General features: G+C 35.7%; 2 protein-coding genes and 1 long non-coding RNA gene across 10 annotated transcripts; 1 reads left to right on the top strand and 2 right to left on the bottom strand.

The window, feature by feature from the left end:
• Positions 1-408: 408 nt before the first annotated feature.
• Positions 409-1936, bottom strand: LOC112637785. 2 transcript variants are annotated; one of them, XR_003122722.1, is made up of 3 exons: positions 1763-1936; positions 571-715; positions 409-429 (listed from the first exon to the last, which is right to left on the bottom strand). It is a non-coding gene; the product is annotated as an uncharacterized LOC112637785 (long non-coding RNA). The 2 variants fall into 2 exon arrangements; XR_003122721.1 differs by lacking the exon at positions 409-429 and having other exon boundaries at positions 570-715.
• LOC105250025 (protein hu-li tai shao) lies at positions 1917-22514 on the top strand. 7 transcript variants are annotated; one of them, XM_011255876.3, is made up of 16 exons: positions 1937-2445; positions 7187-7321; positions 7440-7626; positions 7712-8094; positions 8274-8720; positions 8804-8940; positions 9037-9154; positions 11922-12035; positions 12146-12238; positions 12491-12686; positions 12831-12968; positions 13133-13204; positions 13701-13775; positions 18922-18989; positions 19665-19793; positions 20402-22514. In XM_011255876.3, exons 2-15 carry the CDS (start codon positions 7214-7216, stop codon positions 19776-19778), a joined length of 2250 nt encoding a protein of 749 aa, XP_011254178.1. In that variant the 5' UTR covers positions 1937-2445; positions 7187-7213; the 3' UTR covers positions 19779-19793; positions 20402-22514. The 7 variants fall into 7 exon arrangements, with proteins under 7 accessions (XP_011254176.1, XP_011254178.1, XP_011254177.1 ...); XM_011255875.3 differs by having other exon boundaries at positions 1938-2445; positions 19650-19793; XM_011255879.3 differs by lacking the exon at positions 13701-13775 and having other exon boundaries at positions 1938-2445.
• Positions 22515-22827: 313 nt separating this feature from the next.
• LOC105250024 (tubulin alpha-1 chain) lies at positions 22828-25668 on the bottom strand. Its single transcript, XM_011255873.3, has 3 exons — positions 25485-25668; positions 24693-24915; positions 22828-24594 (listed from the first exon to the last, which is right to left on the bottom strand). Exons 1-3 carry the CDS (start codon positions 25485-25487, stop codon positions 23468-23470), a joined length of 1353 nt encoding a protein of 450 aa, XP_011254175.1. The 5' UTR covers positions 25488-25668; the 3' UTR covers positions 22828-23467.
• Between the last annotated feature and the right edge of the window lie 85 nt (positions 25669-25753).

Below are 25753 nucleotides of genomic sequence, written 5' to 3'. Positions count from 1 at the left end.
TAGTTTTGTGTACAGAACTTTTTCTATCTAGAATTTAATAATTGTTGATGTTGATATTATTGTAGATTAATTATCGTAGATAATAATTATTGTATATTAATTATTATACTCGAGAATCGATCGACAAATTATTTTTTTGAAAATTTTTTTCTGAAATCATTTTTTGAAAATTTATACTAAACGAAATATCAATATATTTAATTTACTAGAACCGTGGTCCAAATAATTATTACATATTTGTGTAATTTTCAGGCGCGTATCTTTTTAATTGATTTTTTGAAAATAAAATTGTATGTACAGATAATATATACAAATGATATCTGACTATATTAATTATACGATTTTGATTAAAGGCAGATTAAAAATAAAGAAAGATGAAAGTTGGATTGATTTTACAATCATATATTTATTCGTTTTTATATGTTTTTCCTGAAATACATATAAAAATATTAATTTATGTGTTATATTTTATAGTACTATAATAAATTAATATTTTTTTTATAGTGCTATTAATAGTGTTAACATAAAAAATATGTGCAATGTATATTTATCATATATGTATATCATTACTCGACGTTTAGATAACATCCTTCTCTAAAAAAGACATGTTATTGACATTGTTGCCTCTTTTCCACGATGATTGGTTATTGGTCGTCAATAATAATTTGCTGACTTCATTCGTGTCGTTTGACAGTTTGACAGTTTGACAGGTTGACTATTACGTTAAGGAAAGAAGAAATATAAAATAAATTAAAATTAAAGAGAAAAAAAGTGGAAGAAGCGGAAAAATAAATAGAGAAAAAGCATTATATATATATATAGAGAGAGAGAGGAGGGAGGGAGAAAGAGAGGAAGAAAGAGAGGAAGAGAGATAGAAAGGAAGGAAAAGGGAGAAATAAGAGAGAGAAAGAATAAAATAATAAGGAGGAAAATTAAAAGGAAAAGAATGAAAGCTAAATTATTAAGAAAGTAGCGAAAAGAAGAAAGATGAGAAAAAGAAATATATATAGTTATATATATATATATATATATATATATATATATATATATATAGTTGTTCAATTTTATTAATATTATTTAATATTATTAAATTGAATTATATAATATTAAGTATAAGTATATTGGAATATAGATTATATATATATATATATATATATATATATATCTTGAATATTTAAATATTTGAATATTTTATTTTTTTCATGTAATAGCTCAATAGCGCGCGCCTGTGTTGTTCTAGTATTAAAAAATAATCGTGTGATTCGACATCACACCATTATTTAATAAATCACACACATATATACATATATAAAAATGAATTTTCACGAAATGTAACCAAAAGGATTTGAAGATTTTTATACATATTATTATTTTTTTTAATTATTTTAGTGTAGCACTCGCCCTCAAAATTTATAAAAAATGTTTTAGTTACATTCTGTATATATATTATGTACTTTTTATATTATATTTTATAAATGTATTTTGTATATATGTATTTTTTATATTATATCGCAAGTATATTATAAAATAATTTTTTTATAGCCAGGTAGATGTAACAAATGTACATCTCAATTGAAATAATTTTTCGGATATCAATTTTTCTCTCTCTCTACATCGATTAATTTACAAAGCTGGCGATTAATCCACTATAACAATTATGGTCTAAAAATCACTTTTATATCTTTCGATATCTTTTTCTTTTTTCAAAAAGGACATCGAACAAAGGACAAACATGATATGGATATTCATGACAAATATTTACCAAGCCAAAAAAATATTGGCAATCCTGTTCGCGAATGTGGGCAACCGACGACAGGTGGCGCCAATCGTAGAGATCGCGACTCGTTTACTCGAGCGGCCACCTAACGTACCTATCGCAGTTGATTCATGGACCATTGTCGAGATACGCGCGGCGTTTACCTGGAAAGTGTCCAGTGAGCAGTCACCAGTCGGTCGGTTTCTCGAGGATCGCGACGACGTCGCGATCGATTCCGCGTGTACGTCGTGCAAGACGAAGACCCGGGACCTCAGCTATGCGAGCTTTCGCGGATCTCGGGGACACGAGACGCGCGTAAAAACGGACGTGTGTTTCGACGAGAGATCGCGCTTTCCGACGCCGGATCCGAGCATCGAGCCAGGACGATCGGGCCAAGTGCGGTTTATCAATGAGCGGACAATAGATACACATTCGGACAGAGTCGGGAGTCGACGCGGGAGATCGGCAGCGTGAGGCCAGGCCCTGGAACGTCGTGTCAGGCGGCAGAGACGGAGGCGGCGGGTGTAGAGGCGGAGGCGGAGGCGGGGAAGCTGTTCATCGAACGGAACAGCCGCGCGCGCGGTGCGATACGGACGGCCGAGCTGTTGTACGGTTCGTGAAACGGCCACGGGCATATCTCGAAGAGGGAGGAGGAGGAAGCGGCTGGCGACGGCGATCCCTTTAGATAGGTACGTTGAGATATCGAGTTAGCCTTAACGTCCTCTCCGTTATCCTTCCACTTCCGTGGACCGACGAATCTCTCCAACGGCGATCCAATTTCGAGCCCTCGCCCTCGTGAGTCCTCGTCGCTCGTTATCGTAGCGTTTCGTTGCCGTTCGTTTCTCTCGTTCGCGCCGATAATGAATGACGTCGCGCGAGGGGTGTGTCGTCAAATGCTTGATGCTACTGCCGTTGGGCGCGATTCCGGTGCCACGCGACCGACTCTCCGGTCGCTGTCATTGTGTCGTCGTCAGGCGCGGACGGCCCGAGCGGCGACGCCCGACCCCGACGACGAGCTCCATCCCCGCGTCCCTCGGCCGAGGAATCGGCGGTCGAAATCTAAATTCGCTCCCCCCGAAATGTCGCCATTTGCATCGTCCTCCGTGGCACGAGCTACCCCGTGATACCTCTGCGCCCATCTCGAGTTCTCTCCTCTACAAGCGGACGTTTTTGTCGTTTCCATCGACGCTCGGCTTCGAGCGTTCCGCTTGGCTAATTAAGTGGACTCGCGCTCGCTCGAATTTTACTTGTCCCATATTCGAGATCGAAGACAACTCGTGCATTATTAATATCGGAAATTATTTTACAATCAATCTCCAATAGAATTCCAATTAATTGAGCGATCGCGGATAAAGACATTGACGAGTTGTCTTCGCGTTTCCATAATTTCGCGACCTTTCCGCAAAGGTCAATGCGATAACTCGAGACAATCCGCTTTAATCGAGCGTCCTCCGTAAAAAAAAAAAAAGAAAAGAAATACCGTCTGAGAGAAACGATGAAATACGAGTATCGTGCACGCGACATAAAGATACGAGAGCAATATATATATAATTTAGCGAGGGTTCAACAGTCGACGTTGTATATAATCGATCCTTTATTGTCTCCCTTCATCATTTTCGTTCCTTATAATTGATAGCGATTCTAGAATGCGCGCCCGTCCGCTACGACGAGCGTAATCTGTGATTAGCCATGACGTCATTGCGTAAAGTGTCCGTCGTCGTTGCCGGTCGGACGCGCGACGATGGTAATCCTCGTTTACGTGCTCCTTTTGGCGCATGATGTCAGTATTGACGCGAGTAAGGGAGAAAAAGAAATGTTTACGCAACGCACGAACGTAAAGTTCCCGGTTTTTTAATTGACAATCAACAAATTTATATGATCGCGATATAGTATATATATATTTTCGATGACTCATCGCTCGCTCTTACCACGCACGATATAGGTATTCGCTTACGATACCGTTTGTCCTATGTCAATAACCCACGAATCGGACGAAATTAAAGAGCGATCGATCGATGAATTGTGAGGCTGGTAGTTGACGTTATGATATAAAAATTCGAGAGGTAGAGTCCGGTCGGATCTTCGGGCCAAAAATCCTGTACTTTACGGATTCGTAAACAAGTGCGATCTACAAGCACGTGCGCAGGTGCACACGCACGTACGCACGCACTTGATGCACTTGATGCACTTAATGCATGCACGCACGTAGTGCGATTCTATAGTTACGGGCCAGGTTGCGTAAGGGGGCTGATCGTCATCGCATCACACGGGTCCCCGCGTTAGATGCAGCACTACAGAGTAATATAGTTTGTTTTCAACCTTTCTCCTTTATTTTTATCGCGTTAATTAGGGTACCGTTAAATATAAATAAAAAAAAATATCGGATAAAGAAACCAGAATATCTACTTTCTAGAGAAACGTGGAAACTTGGAATTTTCAGGAATTTCTCTTTTGGGGAAATTAGGAAATTTCTCTTTAATAATGCTTTTATAATGCTTTTCGTAAATAAGCAAAAAATCCGATAAGCAAAAAATTAATTGTGTTTAAAAAAAAATATATATATATATATATATTTATTTATTTATTTATTTATTTATTTTCGTCTATATATGTCTATTCAATGTCTTAACAAAATATTGAACATGCAGTGCACATTTTTTTATCGCAATTTTTTGCGGTGAAGAAGAGCGCACATTCTTTCTATGGTAATTTTTAGCGATAAAGAAAAAATGAAAATGTTAAACGAGCGAAAAAAATATTACGAAAGCTGTTCAGTTTTTTTCAGTACACTTGCAAATCTAGCGCTTGAAACTTGAGTGGATTTGTGTTTTTTCTTCGTACAAGTGAAAAGCATTAGAAAATGTATATAGAAATTTATTTTAGAGAAAGTGGCACGAGGAAATATTCTCTTTATCTAAAATTTTGAACAAAAATGGAAGAATAATTCGAGAGTTTTTTTTCACAAGATTCGAGCAGACACCCTAGATTCACAACAAAACTATTGAACCGATATCAAATATTGATTCGTATTTCATTAATTATTTATATATCCGCAAGATACTTTCTCGGTGCTATTTAAGACGAACGTGAGATATGTAAAAGTAAGAGAGAAAAATTTGCCAACAAAAGATGTATCCGACTCCGTCCCTGGCCTTTCTCTATTTTAAGACGAGGACTCGCGCCAGGAAACGAAGGCAGCGAATCTCTGTCTGTGCGATCGCTTTCATTCAGTTCGCGGAATGGTCCACTTTGTCTCGTTACCGTTAAGATAAGCGCCTCGGGACCGCATGCAACCCCAAAAGGATGTAATCGAGACGTTTTGACGTAGACGAACATACATCGTTGTGTCAAAGTTCATGGCAAATTAGAAAATTTCGAGATATAATTGTGCGGCACGAGAGATCGATCGAAACTAGAACTCGATAATCACCAATGCAGTTGCCCCAATGATTCATGAAAATTCATATCTTCGTTTGCTCGAAAAATCGAGGGCGAGCATTTATTGTCCTCAATTAAGTTTCTTTGTTAACGTAACTCTTTTTCTCTCTCTCTCTTTTTCTCTTTTTCTTTCTCTCTCTCTCTCTCTCTCTCTCTCTCTCTCTCTTTCTACTCTTGATATTGACCACTTCATCGATACCATGGGCAAAATATTACGGCACTGTATTACATTGTACATCAACGAAGCAGCGCGCGTATACGAGGGACTTAAACGAAGCCACTTATGCCAAATACCTAAACCCCTTAACGTTAATTACCGTCAATTTGCACACCGAGCCATCATTGACAGCAGCTATTATATATTTTTGCGAGCGATGTTTCCGTACTGGATTCGGCAATGTATCGAAAGTATATAATGCATTAGCTTGACTGATGCGAGAGCGAATTCTCCCTGGCAAGGTTTCAAACATTAATACGCTGCGAATACTCTGCGTTATTTTCGTATTAGGTATAAATTGTTTGCAGGCATACGGAAGCTTATATTAATTGTATAGATGAAAATAATACATACATAATATAACGATGAGATAATCGACGAACATAGTACGTGAAACGAGTATCAGCCTTGGTCTGCCTTTTATTCTCGCGAAATACTTAAGAAACGCGTTAAGAAAATTTATTAATTATTATATTTGTTTATATTCATTTATAATATAATTATTAATTATTATATTTATTTATAATATAATTATTAATTATTATTATTTATTTATTATTAATTATAAATTATTTATTAATGTTTATTGTTATATTTATTAGCGATTATTAATTATTATCTCAAGAGATTTTCAATATAAAATTTTCACGAAACGTACATAAAGTTTGACAATATGTTATATAGATTGTGCGTTTTACGCGCTTGCGTGCGGTTAACTATGTATTCTCTTCTTTTTTTGTGCGTGTAACAACGGAAGTGCAGACGCATGACGCACGTTTTCCGGTGCAGTAATAATCGCAAGTTTAATCGGCGGATCAAACTCATTGGAAAGTTCATCCATCGGTGGTTTTTGTCGATAATCATCGTAACGTTGATTTTAAAAGCGTGACGTTTGCTGGTAAAAATGAAAAAAGCAAACACATTTTTTCAAAGGTGTATATATTATGTATTAAAATGTTCGTGTGAGATTGCGATATAATACTTGCTTATGCAAGCGAAGGATTTAGCGTGGGATTCGGCCGGTGGCGAGGGAAATGCGGCGTGAAAAGGTGAAAAGCGGATGCCGTAGGATAAAGATTGTATGTAGCCGAGTATACGAGAGCATTGCGTGTCCGATGCACCGGTACTTGACGTAAGGAAAGCCAAGCGGTGAACGACCGGTGACACAGATCCGAGTTAAGCAAACGCTAACTGAGTAACATAGTCATTGAACATTTTATTTTATATATATATATATATATATATATATATATATATATATATAAAATTTTTTCGAATGGGGGATATAATATATATGACGTGGTATAATAAATAAACAAATATTCCCCTTATTTTTAAATTTAATAGAAAATTGAAAAACTCCCCTGAAAGGTTGCGGCTAAATAAAAGGATGTCGTAACGCAAACGCGGTTCGTTGCACGCACACGATTCCTGGTAGGGCCCCGCAACTTTATTGATCGCACACCGGTAAGGTGTCCATACCTCGTATTGGATTCAGGAGAAACGAGCGAAAAATTTCGCTTACACGTTTGACAGATCGTTCAGCTATACTTCTTTATCTTTGTTATTTCTTTTTTTATTTTTATCATTTTTTTTCATCATTCTGCTTTATTCTCGTAATAAATATGTCGAGAAATTTTCCGATTACATACAATGAGATATATCTTGTCCATCGCGACTCTTAATATTGATTGCATGATTTGAAATAAAAATATATCGGAGCAAAAAAAGATTATTTTTTTTTAATAGTGATATTGACAAATGATACTTTTCAGTTGCCGGTACTTGTACGAGGCACGAAAATGGCAGACACGAGTCAACAAGCATTGAGCGAACCACACACAAATGGTGTGGTGGACGGTTTGACGGAAGATGAAAAAAGCAAGATGAGACCCGCTGATATCGATGCGGTAAGTTTCGTCCAATAACGATTTTCTATCTGAATTTTTCCAGTACGGAAAAAACTCGAAAACAAGTGAATTAAACACGCAAATGTATACATTTTAAATGAGAGGATTTTATTTACAGGATATGAGAGAAATGGAGAGGAGAAAGAGGGTCGAGATGATGATGAACTCGCGAATTTTCCGAGAAGAGCTAGAACGTATAATCGAGACGCAGATGAAGGACGGTGCTGGACCTTCCGGTCTTTTGCAGCAGATCTCTGACATGATGGGTGCACAAGGAGCCCGATTCAACGGCAATGTGTTCAAAAGTTAGTCCCAGATTCTTTCAAGTTGTATTGTCGATTGTCTTCCTTTTCTTGCTTGCATTATCATACGGTTTATTCGAAAATATAGATTCAAATTGCGTCTTACCTATCAACGATATTCGCGGCGTGGAGAGCATGGGATACGCCAAAGGCGAAAAGTTGCTACGTTGCAAATTGGCAGCGGTGTTTAGATTGCTCGATCTGTATGGATGGACACAAGGCGTCGGCGGACAAATCACCGCTCGTCTTAATCAGGATCAGGAACACTTTTTAGTAAATCCTTACGGGCTACTTTATCATGAGGTCACCGCCTCGAGTCTGATTAAGGTGGACATGCAAGGCACGATTGTCGAGCAAGGGACGACGAACTTTGGCGTGCACGTTACAAGTTTCCAATTGCACTCGACAATACACGCCGCGAGACCTGATATCAAGTGTATTATTCATATTACTACTCCGTCCGTTACCGCTGTAAGTATGCTCCGTTTCGCATTTCATCATTCCTGACGATTTGTTTGTTTAGTATTGCATATTTTTATGCAACGATTGTGCGATATTACTTCAACATTAATGATTCAAATTTATTAGTTCTATTATTAGTTCTATTTTTCGAAAAGAATTAATACTAACACGTGCGTTATATTACATAGATCTCCTCCTTGAAATGTGGATTGCTACCGATCGGTCAAGAGAGCATAGTGATAGGCGAAGTGAGTACCCATCAATATATAGGAGGTTCCGTTGAACCGGAGGAACGGGAGAAGATTGCTAGAAACCTCGGACCGATCAATAAGGTTATGCTTTTGACGAATCGTGGTGCCCTTTGTTGTGGAGAAACTGTGGAAGAAGCATTCTTCAACGTTTACAATACCGTAGTCGCTTGCGAGACTCAACTGAAGCTAATGCCCGCTGGTGTAGATAATCTAAATCTTATCAGCGAGGAATCGAAGAAAGCTATATTTGAAGCTTCGCGAAAACCACCGATCCCTCAGCCGAGTTCAGTAGTAGAGTCATCTGCTCTTGCGGAAAAACTCGAGAAACGTTGGAGAATCGGCGGCGCCGAATTTGAAGCTCTTATGAGAATGCTCGATAATGCTGTAAGTTCAATTGTGATAATCATTCGACATTACAATTGTTCGACTATAACATCTTTCTGTCATGTCGCGTTATTTTATTTCAGGGATTCCGTACGGGTTACATATATAGAAATCCACTCGTAAAAGGAGAACCTCCAAAACCACGAAATGATGTTGAAGTTCCACCGGCTGTATCGTCCTTGGGGTATCTACTTGAAGAGGAAGAATTGTACAAGCAAGGGTAAGTTTCTTTTCTTTGATACGAGCAATATTTTGCTCCAACGATAGAGTAGTTAAAGTCGCATATTCAATTGATTTTCTTTTTCTTTTGATGCAGATTGTGGAAAGGTGGACGTAAAGGTACGGACCGATCCCGTTGGTTAAATTCGCCAAACGTTTACCAGAAAGTCGAGATCCTGGAAACTGGAACACCCGATCCTAAAAAGATCACCAAGGTAGAAGTCATTACTTTTGAGAATAAGACCGACTAATTAATTATTCACATTTTTGCGCGTATTCGCCTGACGCTAAATCTAATATAGACATTCTTATTTGGCAATATTAATATTGTAATCGCGTATTGTGGCTGCTAATCGAATTACGACTTGCGCAATGAAGGAGAAGGAGAGCTTTAAACGCGTCAAATATTAAATAATATAATATATTAATATATATATATATATATATAAAATAATTACGACATTGATGTACATGGAATCGTTTATAAGATTTATTTCTCTTAATTGAATTTGAAAATAGAATATTACTAGGCTTTTTTGTGATACAAAATTTCAACATTCGACATTATATTACAAATTCATTTTAATTGAATTTTGACGCTATTAAGATTTTTATATTCAAATTTTGTGTATCTTTTTACGAGATACACAATTTTTTTTTTAAACTAACATCTATATATGTTATATATTTATTATTATTACTATTTCGGAGCTTTTGTGAAATTAGTATAGCGATATCTAATTCTATTATCAATTTTTTGTTAATTTTTTTTATATCGGTAAATGATAACTTTATTTTACCGAATAATATTTGAGAGATATTTTTAGCGATGATTTGAGAAAGACAACGCGCATATCTATGGCCGTAAATAGATAGTATAACCTCGTACTCAATGCGATATTATGCACTGGTATTATCAGCACAGTTTTCAGTCAATTGAGAATTGCATTTTATCATGTTAATTGCATAATTTAATTTAATCTTTTCTCAATTTAATTTAGTTTAGTTTTATTATATAAATATATATGAGCAAATATATACATATATACATATATATGTTATGCTAAATAATCACGATTGTTTTTTTCTCGAATTTAATGCATTCCAACTCGTGCCATTAATCTGTATTGCTAATGTGTTAAAAATGATAATTTCTGTATTATATCAGTTTAATCGCAACAAGCATCTCCTAGAGTAAATAATATATCAAACATTTGTGATGTTTGTTATAATATATTGAAATATTTCACATTATAGTGATTATATTGCTCTTTAACTACAGATATAAATATAACTCTTGTTATCACAGAGGGATACTATATTTGACAACTGCTTATTAATGCGACGATATAAGGGATGACCAAAGTACAAATTTGGAACAAAAATTACATTTTCAAATCCTGTGTAGAAATAAACATGTGTATATATGTGTATGCACGTGTACGTGATTTATGTGTATAAATCTTGATCAGACTCATAATATTAACAAAAAGAAATTGTATTTATTATTTAATACAATTTTTAATTGCACAAATTTTCATATGCGATATAAATGTTTCACAATATGACAAATATAAATTAAAACCAATTGTTATTGGTGCATCCTTCAACTAATATATTAAAATGATAAAAGAGAGAGAGAGAGAGAAGTTAAAGCTTTCCATAATAACAAATATCAAATAATTTTATAATTTCATTAATTGTTGATTGAAATGTATTTTATTTTTCGATTGAAAGTATTTTATAGAGGCTGACAGTACAATCTTCTTTTCACTATACATTTGTATTTTGACAAAGTTTTATTGATACATAACTAAAAAAAATAACTCATTATAAATAACTCATAAATCATAAAAGAGCTCACTGAAAAAGTATTTAAAAAAAAAGATATTTCTGTTAAGAATGAAACGCGCAAATCGAAAGACTAGGGATGAGGGCGATTAACATTTTCGTAAACACAAATTATGAAACATCATGTTGAATTCCAGTCAATCGTTAGCATAAGTATATTTACATATAAGATATTAACGACTGTTCTTCTGTAGCCTCTTGATGTTTAAATAAAGTTATATGTGCTGTTTAAAGAAGATGATTAACTTTAATAAAACTTCAACTTTAATGGTATTTTATACTAGCATTATATTCATAGCCTATGATGCTACACTAATAACTTGGCGCCTTTCATAATATATTGCAAAGTTATATATTATCGCGCCTACATACGATATATCGATTGATGCTAATTTTATGATTTTGAGTTTATCTATTCTATTTATATACAGAATTATCCTCTAGCAAAAATGATCTTAAGGTGTAAATATTTTGTACACTTATAAATAGAGGCACAATAGGGTTTTGTGCCTTTTATCTCAATACTCTTTTCATGAGGCGAGAATAGAATGATTTATTTGTATCTCTTATTTAAAAAACGTTTATTTTAAACACTTTTTATCATAATATAAGTAGAATTTGTATAAAAACATATTAAGTGTTTGACGACTCTGTATGAATGTGTGCCTGATATCGTCTTCCTGGATAAGATCTCCCTGGCCTAATGACACTGATTCCACTGCATTTACAAAACCAGATCAAATGACCCTATGTGTTTCGCGGATTTTATTTATTCTATTTCCTTGAAATGTTACATGTATGTTAATAATATTATGTTTCTGAATTGTGTTGATTTTCGTGCAATATAATATATTGATTTTTATATGATTCGTATAAAGATAAATTATTACAAACATAAATAATTATAATGTAATATCATACTTGAAAGAGAGAGAGAATTTATTTCCCAGTTTAAAGCATACTCTGGAATAATATATTAAAGAGGATATATATATATATATATATATATATATATATATATATATATATATGCAGCAGGCACACATAGCATGCAAGAGTCTTTACTTATGTTAATATTATTATTTACAATGGTTTGAAGGGGGTCGACTAATGTTCTGGTTTTGTGTGCAGTGGGTGTCTGATGGATCTCCTACCCATAGCAGCACACCAGTGAAGATAGACGGTGCTCTTCAGTTTGTACCGAAAAATACCAATCCAAAGGAATTCAAACAAATACAACAGCAGGTAAGTGTTGCTAATTACATTAGCATTATATTTTCTTTGTTCTTGTTTTCTTATATCAGCGAATTTGCATAAATGGAACAGCTGGATACTTGCTTTTATCTCCCTGACAGATTAAAGATTATCGACGAGCAGAGAAGATATCGGCTGGTCCGCAATCCCACATACTGGAAGGTGTTTCATGGGAGGAAGCTAAAAAAATGCAGGTATGTCAATTTAACAAATTACTAAATCTTTGAATCGATTTAAATTTAAATGGACTTTTATTATATTTAATATTCATTATAAAATCATCAAAAAAAAGAGCATTTCCATTGAATAAGTCTTTTTAATTCAAACTTAAATGTATACCGTAATGTAAAATTTACAATTGCATTATAATAATATTTCTTTTATGTTTATAAGTTTTTCTGAAGAAGATACATATGTCTAATTTGTATACTTGTTGTTTTTATAAGGATGCAACAATTAGTGGTACTGCAGAACAAGTAGTTTTAGTAGGAGCCGCTAGTAAAGGTATTATACAACGTGGTTTTCAACACAATGCGATGGTCTACAAGACACCCTATGCCAAAAATCCCTTCGACGCGGTCACGGATCAAGAATTGGATCAATACAAGAGAGAGATCGAACGCAAACAGAAAGGAGATCCTTGTTAGTTTCATTCAATCACCAATCCAATCTCTTCTGTCTTTGCATGCATTCTATCTGTATCCTGTATCTTAGAATTATTGTGTAATCACCTAATGTTTACCAGACATTTATTGGAGCCATTAATATTACCTATTTTGTAAATAGACGATGAGTCACAATCAGAATCCGAGGCCTTGTCGTCCTTTAACATCAGTCGTGCGACGCATGAATCCAGCACTGCCAAGAGTCCTATTCAATCACCGGTTTCTGTTACTTCGGAAACGGAGGAGGAGAGTAGAGACGGTAAATTTATGTATTTTTAATTCACGACTCTCCATACATATACCACGGAATCTACCACATTTGACACACATGGAATCTACCACATTATATCTACCACTTTATAGTAATATATTTTTATTTTCTACGTTATTAACTACACTCGCTCGTATACTCCTTTGCTACAGAACCCCGAGTATTGCGAATAGAAACGAAACAAGTGCCTGTGCCGAGTCAACCCGAAGTCGTATTAAGTGATGGTAAGTCTTTCCCTTTTTTATTTTTATTTTACTCCAAGTGAAGTGTGTTTTTCTATTTGATCTGTGTAAATGATCAACGAAATGGTTAATGAAATGGAAAGAATATGTATTATGCGATACAAAGATATTTGCTTTAATTTAACCTGGACTTTTGCATGGCTAGCTTTTATTTGCGATAATTTGCATATGACACTCGCAGGTCTATGACCAATTTGTCACAAATAATTAAATTATAGCATGTTTGTATATAGTTACAATTGCACATGAGAGAACTACATAATTTTGCACGAGTTTATCGGTGTTTGTGTATTGATAAATATGTAATGATAAATCTCTCAATGCGATCATTTACAAAATGAATATGTCAGTATTTCACGACAATCACAGGTATTATGTATGTATTACATTTTCAAATATTACATTTGAAAATGACAATCGATTATGTCGAGCATTTTACTGATGAATGCATGTGAACGTATTTATTTTTGACGTGCAGTGAATGATGCTACTACAGAGTTCCTTAATGAGATGCGCTACAGAGCGATGGAGCAACAAAGTAGTTACAGAAGAGGTGAGTTTTATTTTATTCAGGGAAACGAGGGCTGAATTTGAAATTTTTCATCTGAAATATTTTTTTTCTTATGTATACTATTTACGACGGTAACTGAAGAAGTCTTATCTATATTGTATATTGCATTTGTAAAATAACAAGATGTGCAAGGCATGATTCTCTGCATGCGCGATTTTTATTATTATTAGAAAATAAATAACTCTAGATAAAGAAGTATAATTTATGATTGCGCATACTCGAAACCCGAGCCGCAGTAGAAGATAAGATTATCTTCAGTCTAATCTCGTACACAGTTTTTTATACGATTAAATTAATCTCACTCGGTTGCGTAAGATGCGTTTCATCCGGTATAGGACTACACCTCTTCCGGCATGAAATACGCTCCCTATCCGCAATTATAAACCGCATATATGTGTTTAAACTTGAATAAATATGTTTGTTTTAATTTTATTGCTAGAGATACGTATGCAAAGTTACCAAATTTGTCATGCTTTTGCCTACGTATGAGCCTCAAAAGCCCTCTCGTCTCCTTCCGCCACTCGAAATAACAATTAATGCTTGCATCAATAACCGAATCGTTCATATTAAAGCACTTTTTTTATTTGATTTTTCTCTTTATTTCTATGTGTGAAACGCTATAAAAATTCTTCAAACTCGCACGTATTTCTACTTAATTTAAGGTGTGGTTTGTTATCATTATTAGGTTTTTTTCTAAACAATAACGCGAAGATAATACAAAAAGAAGCCTTATCGATTTCTATATAAAACTCGAGATAATTTTTTTCTACAATTTTTCTAAAATTTTTCCTTCTTTTTATATAACACAAATGTATAATTACATGTAGTAATTACATATAGTAAAATAAATAACGGTGAGTAATAATTTTATTCAGGGTAGATCAATAAATAGCGTATTTTTGTGCAATTATAGCATAAATGCAAGTGTAAGAAAATAACGTAGAAAGAAAGTAAGTGTAACTCTTCGATTGTAGCGATAGCTAAAACTAAAGCACTAAGAATATCTATTTCGAGCGCAGCGTAAGCGACGATGAAGACTTCGCGGATAGAAAGTCCAAGTATCCGTGAACGTTCTCCGTTTCTTCAAAACGAGAAGGACGGGCACCGATCGATCGTTTGCCGGATCTATGTTTGAGACATATTTTTGGAGACGTAATTAATGCTTGCAGATTGCGAACTAGGCAGCAATTGCAGCAGCATGAGCAACGAGCGTGCGCAAGTGTACTATGGTCGACGATTTTCCGAATCTTTTTACGACAGCCTTCGTCTGGAGAATGTTAGAACTTCGATAATTGCCGAACGAAAGAAACCTCTTCTTGTTACACATTCAAAGACGTCCATTAGCAGGCAAAGTATGATGCAATCGAACGCGATCGTCGGGGACGAGAGTCTCGTAAGATCGCGCTACGAAGCGAGACGAAAATTTTTCGAGGATCTCGGACGTCAAAAGAATTTAACAACGGAATCGAAGACAGCAACGAGCGCGAATAAAGAGGAGAACGTATCTAAGCAATATTCCATGATGGATTCCACGAGTAAAAATTTGCATACTTATCCTGTAAAAGTATGCGATGCATATTTAACACAAAATGTAGATACGAGAGAATGCTTGAAAGTGAATGGCGAGACGCTTTCGGACATTATGGTGCATACGAAATGGGAAAATATTGCGCAACCAAATTTCGTTACAGTAGTTAACGTGAAGGAGACAGAACCGAGCTTTTGCGACAGCGCGTTTTGTACGAATGACGATTGTCAACTCGAGGAAACGATAATACATGAGAATCATGTAACGACGATTGATGAAAAGGATGCTTCTGTAAGAAGGGAATCTTTGAAAATTCAAGAAAGAGGCAACGATTATTTAAATTCGATTCAGGCAATGAATGAGGAACAGCAGCAACGTATATCAAAAACAATAATAAAAACGATGAAGGAGAACCGTAAGATGTTTCTACGTGATAACGACGACAACGAAGAAAACTCGCAACAGCTGAGCGATTTATCTTCCAACAATTGCAAGAAACATTCCACCAATCATGAATGCGATGAGGATAAAGAAGCACCGATGAATAAAGGAGTAAACGGTTGCGCGATCGAGTTAAAGAAACAAAGCATTTGTACATGGATCGAAAAATCCATGTGCGAAAATAATTGGCCGAATAACAAAATGGAAAACGACGATATATATGAATGTTATTGCGATGACATTACAAAAATCGTCGAGAGCATTGATTTAAATATCTCTTCATCAAGAACAGAGCTAGACGCGTTGCCCAACACGGACACTTGCGTCAAGTACAATCTAGACTCGACGAATATGAGTCTCATTTACAGTCTAACTCCACCAGCGGTCCAAGAGGAGAGTGGCAACGACGATACCTCACACGACTTGGCGGAACAATCGTCAGAGTGGCAATCTGATATAACGAGAAGCGACAATGATGCGTTAGACGATTACGTATGGATAGAACCAACGATGATTAAGGCAGAGTGTGTAAAATCTATTCAATGTCCGCAAGATCATAGACCAGTGTCGAGCAATGCTAGTAGTTTCGACTCAATGTCCGAGAGACATTCGGCGAGTGGGTCCGACATACTCGAGTTACCGAGTCGCACGATTCGCGAATTAAAGGATATCGACGGCGAAGTTTTTCATAATGGGATCAACGAGTCCGCTAACGAGATCATCGCCGATCTTAACGCAGCTCCTGATGAAGAAGCGCCATCGTCGAGTGACGCTCTACAAATTGCACAGCATATCCTCGCCGAGATTATCGAGTCTGTTTACATTCTGCTTTTCCTCGATTCTTCTATTTACGACCTCAACATCGCAAAAGAAGTCGTACGTCAATTTATCTACAGCTGTTGTTACGAATATTCTCTCGCAGAATTTGCCAATCAAACATCCATATCAGATATCTCGATGATCAACACCGATGTCGATAATATTTGTCGAAGAAAAGGCTTCTTGGAAAATTTGTCGCCGGATTTTGCCGGCTATAATAATGAAACGATACACGAGGATCCGGAATCTTCTGCCGTAATCGAGTTTTGTACCGTAGCCAAGGGGCCGCCGATCGAGAAACCGAGTGCTCTGGCATTAAACTTTCGCATTATCAAGGTCTCGCCGGACGTACATACCGATACATTGCCTGATGCTGCTCGGACATTTGACAGAAATTTGATTGATAACGATCGCGGTACCAAAACCGATAGGATCTTTGATAAAACGAGGTACAGCGAGAACATAATCGTGTCAAGGTCAGAGATAGAAACGTGGAAGCCATGCTGTTATTGCCAAGAGAGGGATGAAGACTCGACGAGAAATAAATTGAATTGTCTAACACCCATAATTGAGGAATTGGACGAGAATCTGCATGATTCTACATTTGTTTTAGAAAATTCCAATGAAGAATCGTCACGTCACCTGGAAACCCATCTTGTCGATGCTGTCGAAGAAAACAGTATAATAAATTCCGCGAAGAAATCTATTTCTCTAGACGATACCTACACGATATCCGAAGTTAGCTCCATCATTATCTCTGATAACGATGAGACAAGCGATGTTCAAGAACGCTGCGATATCTGGGACTCGTCTATAGATTGCATGTCTTATTCATACGACACTAAAGAATTTATACGCTTAGAAAAGGCTATCGCGGATAATTCGCAATTGAACACGTAGCTGACGCGTCTTCTTTTAGAAAATCATATTTTATTTTGATTCATTTAGTCAAATTACTAAACAATTTTTCTCAATTTTTTTGGGAAAAAGAAAGAACTTGAATGATTCATTCATCGATATGCACAATCGCATTGCAAGAGCAATTTTAAAACTTGTACGGTTATCCCAACTACATTAATCGATGAAGTAAATTTATTTTTAGCATTAATATTTAGATTTGAAGAGCATCTCTCTTATAATATTGAATAGTTTGTACAGTCAATCTTTCACTTTATACGCGCGTTTATTTAGTTTAATAACATATCAAGTTTTCCTACATTTTAAGCCGATAGAAAATAGATTTATTCTATCATAAAAATGACACGAGAAGAGAGTAAACGCGCAAACGTTAGATGTTAAGGAAAAAAGAAGATATTATTTCAATATTCGTTAATATTTCTCATTCATTATTTCTTGTTCTACAATTTTCTTTTCCTTTTTATCTTTTCTAATTTGATGAATCTCTTTATGTATGAACAAAGTACATTCCTAATGCGATCGACTTTAAACATATCTGAATAGGAAAAGAAAATTTTAACAATTTCTGCACGTGAATTAGAGCATTGATGAGAGCATTTATGAGAGTATTCTATTGTTTATGTAACTTATATTTATGTAACATTTCCTGAGATTCAGTTTCTTTTGCTTTTCCTTTTTCTCTTTTAGTCAAATTGTGACTTAAAGACGAATTAAAAGAGTTTTATTATTTAGTGTGATACAAGAGTTTTATTTTAATATTTTTGTTTATTTTCTCTTCAATCTTTTTGCAATGAGTTTAATCGATATTACATTGTGTTACACACTTACATTGCTTTCTACTAATGATATTCTACTAATGATATTGTATCTAAGTTAACTTAAATTACAAATGCTTGTATAATTCATATAATATCGTAATAGTTTTGCAGTTTGATGATATAAAAGTTTGCATAAAATAGTTTTTATAATTATATTTTTCTATACCCATCTTTATATATTTGAATCTATGTGTGTGCATTAATTCTCACCATTAACACCTGCTACTATTTTGGTGGTATACACGCATCCTGCAAGCTACGAATGATCGATGCTATTTGCTTGGACATTGATTTTTTATAACGAATTCAAGAACGAATACGCTTGGCAACAAACATCATTTCTCGAAAGGTAAGGTGCATCTATATGTGTGCGTGTGCGTGTATCTCTTTCTCTCGCTTTTTTTTAATTTTAAAATATAATGTCGTGCAATTTTCAGCTGCCCTAAGTTTGGTGTGATTGATATCAAGATCCCTTGGCTTACAAATTATTACAAAAAGATGTATTGGCTAGAGACTTGATCGCTACCTGATGAATTTAATTTAATTATCTTATTGTAATTTTGTAAGAATCTAAATTTCATATAATTCCATATTTGTGTTCTAGGAGAGAATACCGTAAATGGCGACCACTCAGACGCTCATCACAGTACTTTCTCACAAAGTAGCAAGGAGGTTTGTTGCACAATACTTTTAATATCAAAGTCACCGTACAATATTACTATACATCATATGCGGGGATATATTGCATTAATTTTTCACACGTTTTATTATGTATATATCTTATTCGATCTTAATTTTGAAATACTGATAAATATAAACATGTCTCTTATACACGGATAAATCACATTATTACGGAGAGAGAGTAAAAACGAGAAATTAATTATATTTCATTAGAGAAAAGAAATTAATCCTACTTTACATCATGTGATTTGAACAAAGCAAATATAAATCTCCGCATATGTATTACATTTGCTTTCACACATTTCACACATTACATTTCTCATTTATTCGTAAAAATTTGGGAACGCTGTTTTCACAGTAAAAAAATGAATAAGATATTTCTCGCTCTATAATAATAATAATTACAAAAATATACAGCGTATCCGATATCTAAGCGAATTATCGCTTTGTATTAATTTTTCATACTGCTCGTTCACAAGCATTAATAGCCGTTTCATAGATTCTCTTCTACAAACTTTTCTATTATGTCCTGGTTTGCATGCGATCAGATTATAATTGGCTAATAGAACGATTAGCGAGAAAATTCGACGCGCACTTATGCATGTGCATGCAGAAAGGTTTATGGTTACGGTTGGGACCTTCCGTGTTAAGGGTTCCATGTCGCAGGATGTGAGCGTTAGCGAGGAATCGCCAAAGAAGGAAAAGAAGAAGAAGAAGGGCCTTAGGACGCCTTCTTTCCTTAAAAAGAAGAAAGAAAAGAAGAAGTCGGTCGAGGCGTAGGTAGTCATAACTCAGGTAAGCGAGTTCAAGCCAATTGAACCCAAGTTCGATTTACTTTTCATTTCTTATTTCTTGAAGAGATATTTTAGATAGATCCTAAACAAATACATTTACGAATTTATCGAACGTTTTTCTTATAAGCGTTTGTATGCTTATGTTAGAGAGCGTTTTTTATAATCTACGATCTATAGATCGACCGAACGAGTTTCAAGCTTTTATCGCTGTAATGTTTTAATCGTTCGATTACTTTTCTGACGTTTATTTTTGAATATAATTTTTTTTTTAATGATTAAAAATTTTTTTTAATGATTAAAAATAATTTTGACAATTCGCTCGTTCGCTCGTTCAATCGATCATCTCAGTCTGCACTTTTCTCTCGAGGATGATTAGTTTATTAATCGAAGGTAGGAGAAGAAGCATCCCTTTTCTTTAAATTAGGTGCGCTAAATTTCATTTCGCATTCGATACAATACAAATCAGAAATCATGTTTCTTCAGATATAGAATTACATTCTCGAGCAAATATCTAGCAAGAATAGAGTTTCTCAAATATTAATGATTAACGAAACGCGCACAAAAAGAGAATTCGAATATTATTGACGCTGAATTAATCTATATTTGCAGACACTGCCACAAGCAAAAGCTTATCGTAAATAATAAAACGAAAATATATAAGTTTAAACTCAAGATCGAAGCGAGTTCGGTTTAAAATAAAGGACGAAACATTCGACGAGTAACGAAGCACAGACGAATAGCGAAGGAATGAAAAAAAAAAAAAAAAGAAGAAGGATACGAAAAATCGAAGCGGATGAGCAACAATCACAGCATCTTTCCAGGACTCAAGACTGCCATCGCATTACGTCTACGATAAGGAAACTATATTGTACTGTTAATGTTTTTACGTTTTTAATTTGTTAAGCGTCGCGCGCTAATGTATTTAATCCGCTATTTAATTTTGCCTCTCCTATCCCGTTTGTGTGTAACGCAATAAAGAGTTACATATGCATACTTTGCGACGAAGACAGATAGAGAGGCGTCATCATTGTCGTCTTCGTCATTTTATTCGCCGATATCGACAGTTGCCGTTGCCACCGTCCTTTTCCTGTTCATCGTCGATGTCATCGTTGTCGTAATCGTCATCGTCGTCGTTGCCGTCTCTCATCTTCATTCTTATTATCACAATTCATTATTATTATCACAATTATCATTATCATCATTCTCATCATCATCGTTATATCATTCTCGTTATCATTACCATCACTATTCTCATCGTCATCTTCGTTGTTGTCGACGTTGTTACTATTGTGGTCTCATCGTTGCTAATTTGCTTCTTTTTCTTTTATCTCAAAATTACTAGTTTCTATTCCTTCATTATAACTTTCATTAGCATCGGTAATTTTAGACTAGGAGGAAGATGTTTTATCTTTTTTTTTTCGCAAAACGAGGTATATAATAGAGTTTACGGCGCAAACTTTACGCGCGCGAATGTTAATTGGGAGATATATGAAACATATTTCGAAATTTTTATGGATTCCACTGGGCAATATGGTCAGCGTTATCGTAATAAAATTATAGAGATGCATGCGAAAGGCTGTGTTCTAAAAATTTAATGTTGGCATGCGAGAGAGAATGTTACGGGGATATCTTATGTTTGCAAAGGTGCAATTATGTTTCTATTAAAAACATCCCTGTCAATAGAATCGTCCTCGATGTCCCGAGTGTCCCGATTGGTGTATTCGTCTTCGTGATCGATATCCTGTGCAAAGTTAATTCGTGATCTTCTCGTTGATTACGAAACTTGTTTTTTAAAAAAACTATAGATTGCTGCTTACATCAACGTAACTTGATAAAATAGCATAATGCTGACAGTATCAAGAGCCCACGGCAATATTCATTGATTTATATCATATCAATTTTAAAAACGTGATCTCTCTTGAATAAATTTACATACATTCATTGAAAGATAATAAGGTATAAACATGGTAAACTTGAAATTGATCCTAAAGTGGAATCAAGACGTTTTCGTTCAAAGATTTTCAACAAATGCTTCTTTTATATCAGACTTGGACTTTGATCGAATTTTAATATTTCGAATCGAAATTTGTTATAACAAATATTTGTTGTATATATAGAAAGAGAGTTTGGAACGGTGTATGATTTTTTCCCTCGTTTCCTTTTTTTAAATAAGAAATTAATTGCTTACTGATTATTATGTAAAAATGTGTCCTTGTTTTGTGGTCGATTAGTCTTAGTATTCGAGAACTGTCAATTTTATTCTTTATCGTATTTACGGTAATTAAGTGATTATCCCTTTGATCTGCTTTGATCATTTGCGTGTTACTTGCGATTGAACGACAGTTTTTTAGAATAACTTCAACAAGTCATATTTAATCGGATCAAGTAAGAATATTTCTTTTCAGGATCTTGAAATATTTTTATATTATTAAACAAAATATTATAAAAAGCACTCAAAGTTACGATCAGAATAATTATTTTCTTCTCTATATTATTTTAGCTTGTTGAAGCTATCGAGGAGTTGTTGTTCAAATTTATAATTCGAGCACTAATGATTACGTTATTCATAATTGATCGCGATCACTTACAACGTATATTTTGTACAAATAAAATCGGCGTTAAACTATCTATATATGACATGTATAATAACGTACGATTATGTACAACTATGTATAATACGATTCGTATTATACATAGATCGAGAAATATAAGATAATAAAGATATAGTATATATTATTCTCCATCAGTGAGAAAGAGAGAGGAAGAGTATGTTTTGATTATAAATCATTCATGCTCGAAATGGCTAAAGATTAGACGAATAGATAACAAGAGAATGAAAGATATAATACACGCATATATACATGTATATATGCACGTTGCTTTAAAAGTTTTTATCAAGTTTTATGCCTGCGCGAAGTGGCAATATTGACGCTATGTTTTATTTTATATTGTTTTATCGAATCGTGAAATTAATGTGTTAACGACTATTATTTACCATCGCTATTATTTGGTCTTATTATAAAAAAAATATTATATTACTATTAATAGAGTATTATATTATTAAGGTCAACTCAATTATCATCGCTATCATTACATCTACAACAAATTGCGAGTTCGTGATTCAATTGAATTCATGTCACGTTTTCTTCTTCGGATAACGATTCATTGCGAGATCGTATGATTTTATACGCTGACTAGACATCTATGAAAAAATTCGCTCATTTTCCACTTTTTTCTCATTCTTCTCTTCCTATCCTTATAGTATTCGCGTATCATATAATGATTGATAATAACTGTACGATCGAAGACGTATATATTAATGCAATCTATTATATTGTAATGGTTGATATAATATATAAATCATATTACAAAATATACGAGAAAGTATTTTTAGATGTGTGCTTATATATACATCTCTTAATAGCGCTGTTTCTTCAAGCAATCGAGTGATATTATAACAAAGCGAATACGATCTCCTTATTGAAGATGTTATATATATCGCAAGATACGTAAAAGATCGAATCAGAAAATAAAGTTACCATAGTAATTTGTTTTGTGTTCCGTTGCAAGATTAGGCGGAAAAAAGCGATAAGAAAATAACTGATAACAGGCAAGAGCGCATGGTACAGATATTTGAAATACAAGAGTATACAGAAGAGTAGGAATCGCTAATCTTTAATATTCATCCGCAGCATCTCCCTCGCCATCGATGGAGTCCATACCGACTTCCTCGTAGTCCTTCTCCAAGGCGGCGAGATCCTCTCGCGCTTCCGAGAACTCGCCCTCTTCCATCCCCTCACCAACGTACCAGTGTACGAAGGCTCTCTTTGCGTACATGAGATCGAATTTGTGATCGAGCCGCGCCCAAGCCTCGGCGATCGCCGTCGTATTGGAGAGCATGCATACAGCACGCTGGACCTTGGCAAGATCCCCGCCAGGAACGACAGTCGGTGGCTGGTAATTGATGCCGACCTTGAATCCAGTGGGGCACCAATCGACGAATTGTATACTGCGCTTGGTCTTGATGGTCGCAATCGCCGCATTAACATCCTTCGGTACTACATCGCCTCTGTATAACATGCAGCAAGCCATGTATTTTCCGTGACGCGGGTCGCATTTAACCATCTGATTTGCTGGCTCAAAACATGCGTTTGTTATCTCGGCGACGGAGAGTTGTTCGTGATAGGCTTTTTCCGCGGAGATTACGGGGGCGTAGGTGACTAGAGGAAAATGAATCCTGGGATAGGGCACCAGATTTGTTTGAAATTCCGTCAGATCGACATTGAGTGCGCCGTCGAAGCGTAACGAAGCCGTGATCGAGGATACAATCTGACCGATCAATCGATTTAAATTGGTGTAGGTCGGTCGTTCAATGTCCAAATTACGTCTGCAAATGTCGTATATGGCCTCGTTGTCTACCATAAACGCACAGTCGGAGTGCTCGAGGGTGGTATGCGTCGTGAGGATTGAATTGTACGGTTCGACGACGGCTGTCGAGACCTGAGGCGCCGGATAAATCGCGAACTCCAGCTTCGATTTTTTACCATAATCGACCGATAGTCGTTCCATCAACAGGGACGTGAAACCGGAGCCAGTGCCACCGCCGAACGAATGGAAGATCAGAAAGCCTTGTAGTCCCGTGCATTGATCCGCCAGCTTGCGAACGCGATCCAGAACAAGGTCTACTATTTCTTTGCCAATCGTGTAGTGGCCACGCGCATAATTGTTAGCAGCATCCTCTTTGCCGGTGATCAATTGCTCCGGATGAAATAGTTGTCGATACGTGCCTGTGCGTACCTCATCTAAACGAAGATTTGAAAAGTTTCAATTTCGTTTTTTGTCTTAAATTATTCACAATAATAATAATAATATAATATTGTTATATATTTATCGCACTTACCCACGACAGTTGGTTCGAGATCGACGAAAACAGCTCGAGGTACATGCTTTCCAGCACCGGTTTCGCTAAAGAAGGTATTGAAACTGTCGTCACTGCCACCCAGGATCTTATCTGAGGGCATTTGTCCGTCAGGTTGAATGCCATGTTCCAAGCAATACAATTCCCAGCAAGCATTCCCGATTTGTACTCCGGCCTGTCCTACGTGGACGGATATGCACTCACGCTGTAAAAAAAATTACAAGATATATTGTAGCAGCATTTGAATTTGAGCTTCATTCATTTCTTTTTGTTAAAAGATTTTTTTTAACCGCTATCGAATAATGGAATATAATACGACGTATTATGTATGTACACTCCGCGACAACGATTCGTTCCGCGTCCCTCTCGCGGGGCAAGGGGAGCGTAGCCTCTAACCAATCAGCCACTGCCACGCTGCCGGCTGATTGGTCACTTCTACGCTCCCCTTGCCCCGCGAGAGAATGGCCCCGGAACGAATCGTTGTCGCGCAGTGTACATATATCTAGAATACTATACAGAGGAGTGAAATGTAAATAGAATGCAGCTGTTTGTCCCGAAAAAGCTCGGCAAAATTGTCGCGAGCTTTTTTTGCGTTGTTGCTAATTAAAGAAGCGCTAGACGGATCGTGACCTTGACCAGTTTATAAGAATATTAAATTGAGATTCTCTAAATTGAAACCTTTCTCTCTCTCTCTCTCTGAACAATATGATAATAAAAGTTGTATTTATTATGTTTCTTTTTTATAGAAAATATATAAACAATGGATTTTCTTACCATATTGAGAGACGTTTATCGAATTGCGCGACAAAAACTTCTTGCGTCAATCTCTACTAATGTATTTCCAATAGCCGTTTGAACGAAGCTGGCAATGGAGCTCCTTCGAACGATCTTAACTCACTGAACCGGGCAAACCGGAACGGCGGTCTTTTATAGCCTCGGTTTGTACCCGATTTACGCTTGTTGCTCCAAGAGCATACGCTGCCATCAATGACACTCGTCACGCTTCGCATCCGGTTACGTAGGAGTAGGATTACGCAATCACA

Source organism: Camponotus floridanus, unplaced genomic scaffold (genome assembly GCF_003227725.1).
Source record: "Camponotus floridanus strain SB8 unplaced genomic scaffold, Cflo_v7.5 scaffold20, whole genome shotgun sequence".
Taxonomy (NCBI): domain Eukaryota; kingdom Metazoa; phylum Arthropoda; class Insecta; order Hymenoptera; family Formicidae; genus Camponotus; species Camponotus floridanus.
The sequence above is the reverse complement of the archived record's forward strand: the minus strand, read 5'-3'. Positions and strand labels throughout refer to the sequence as shown.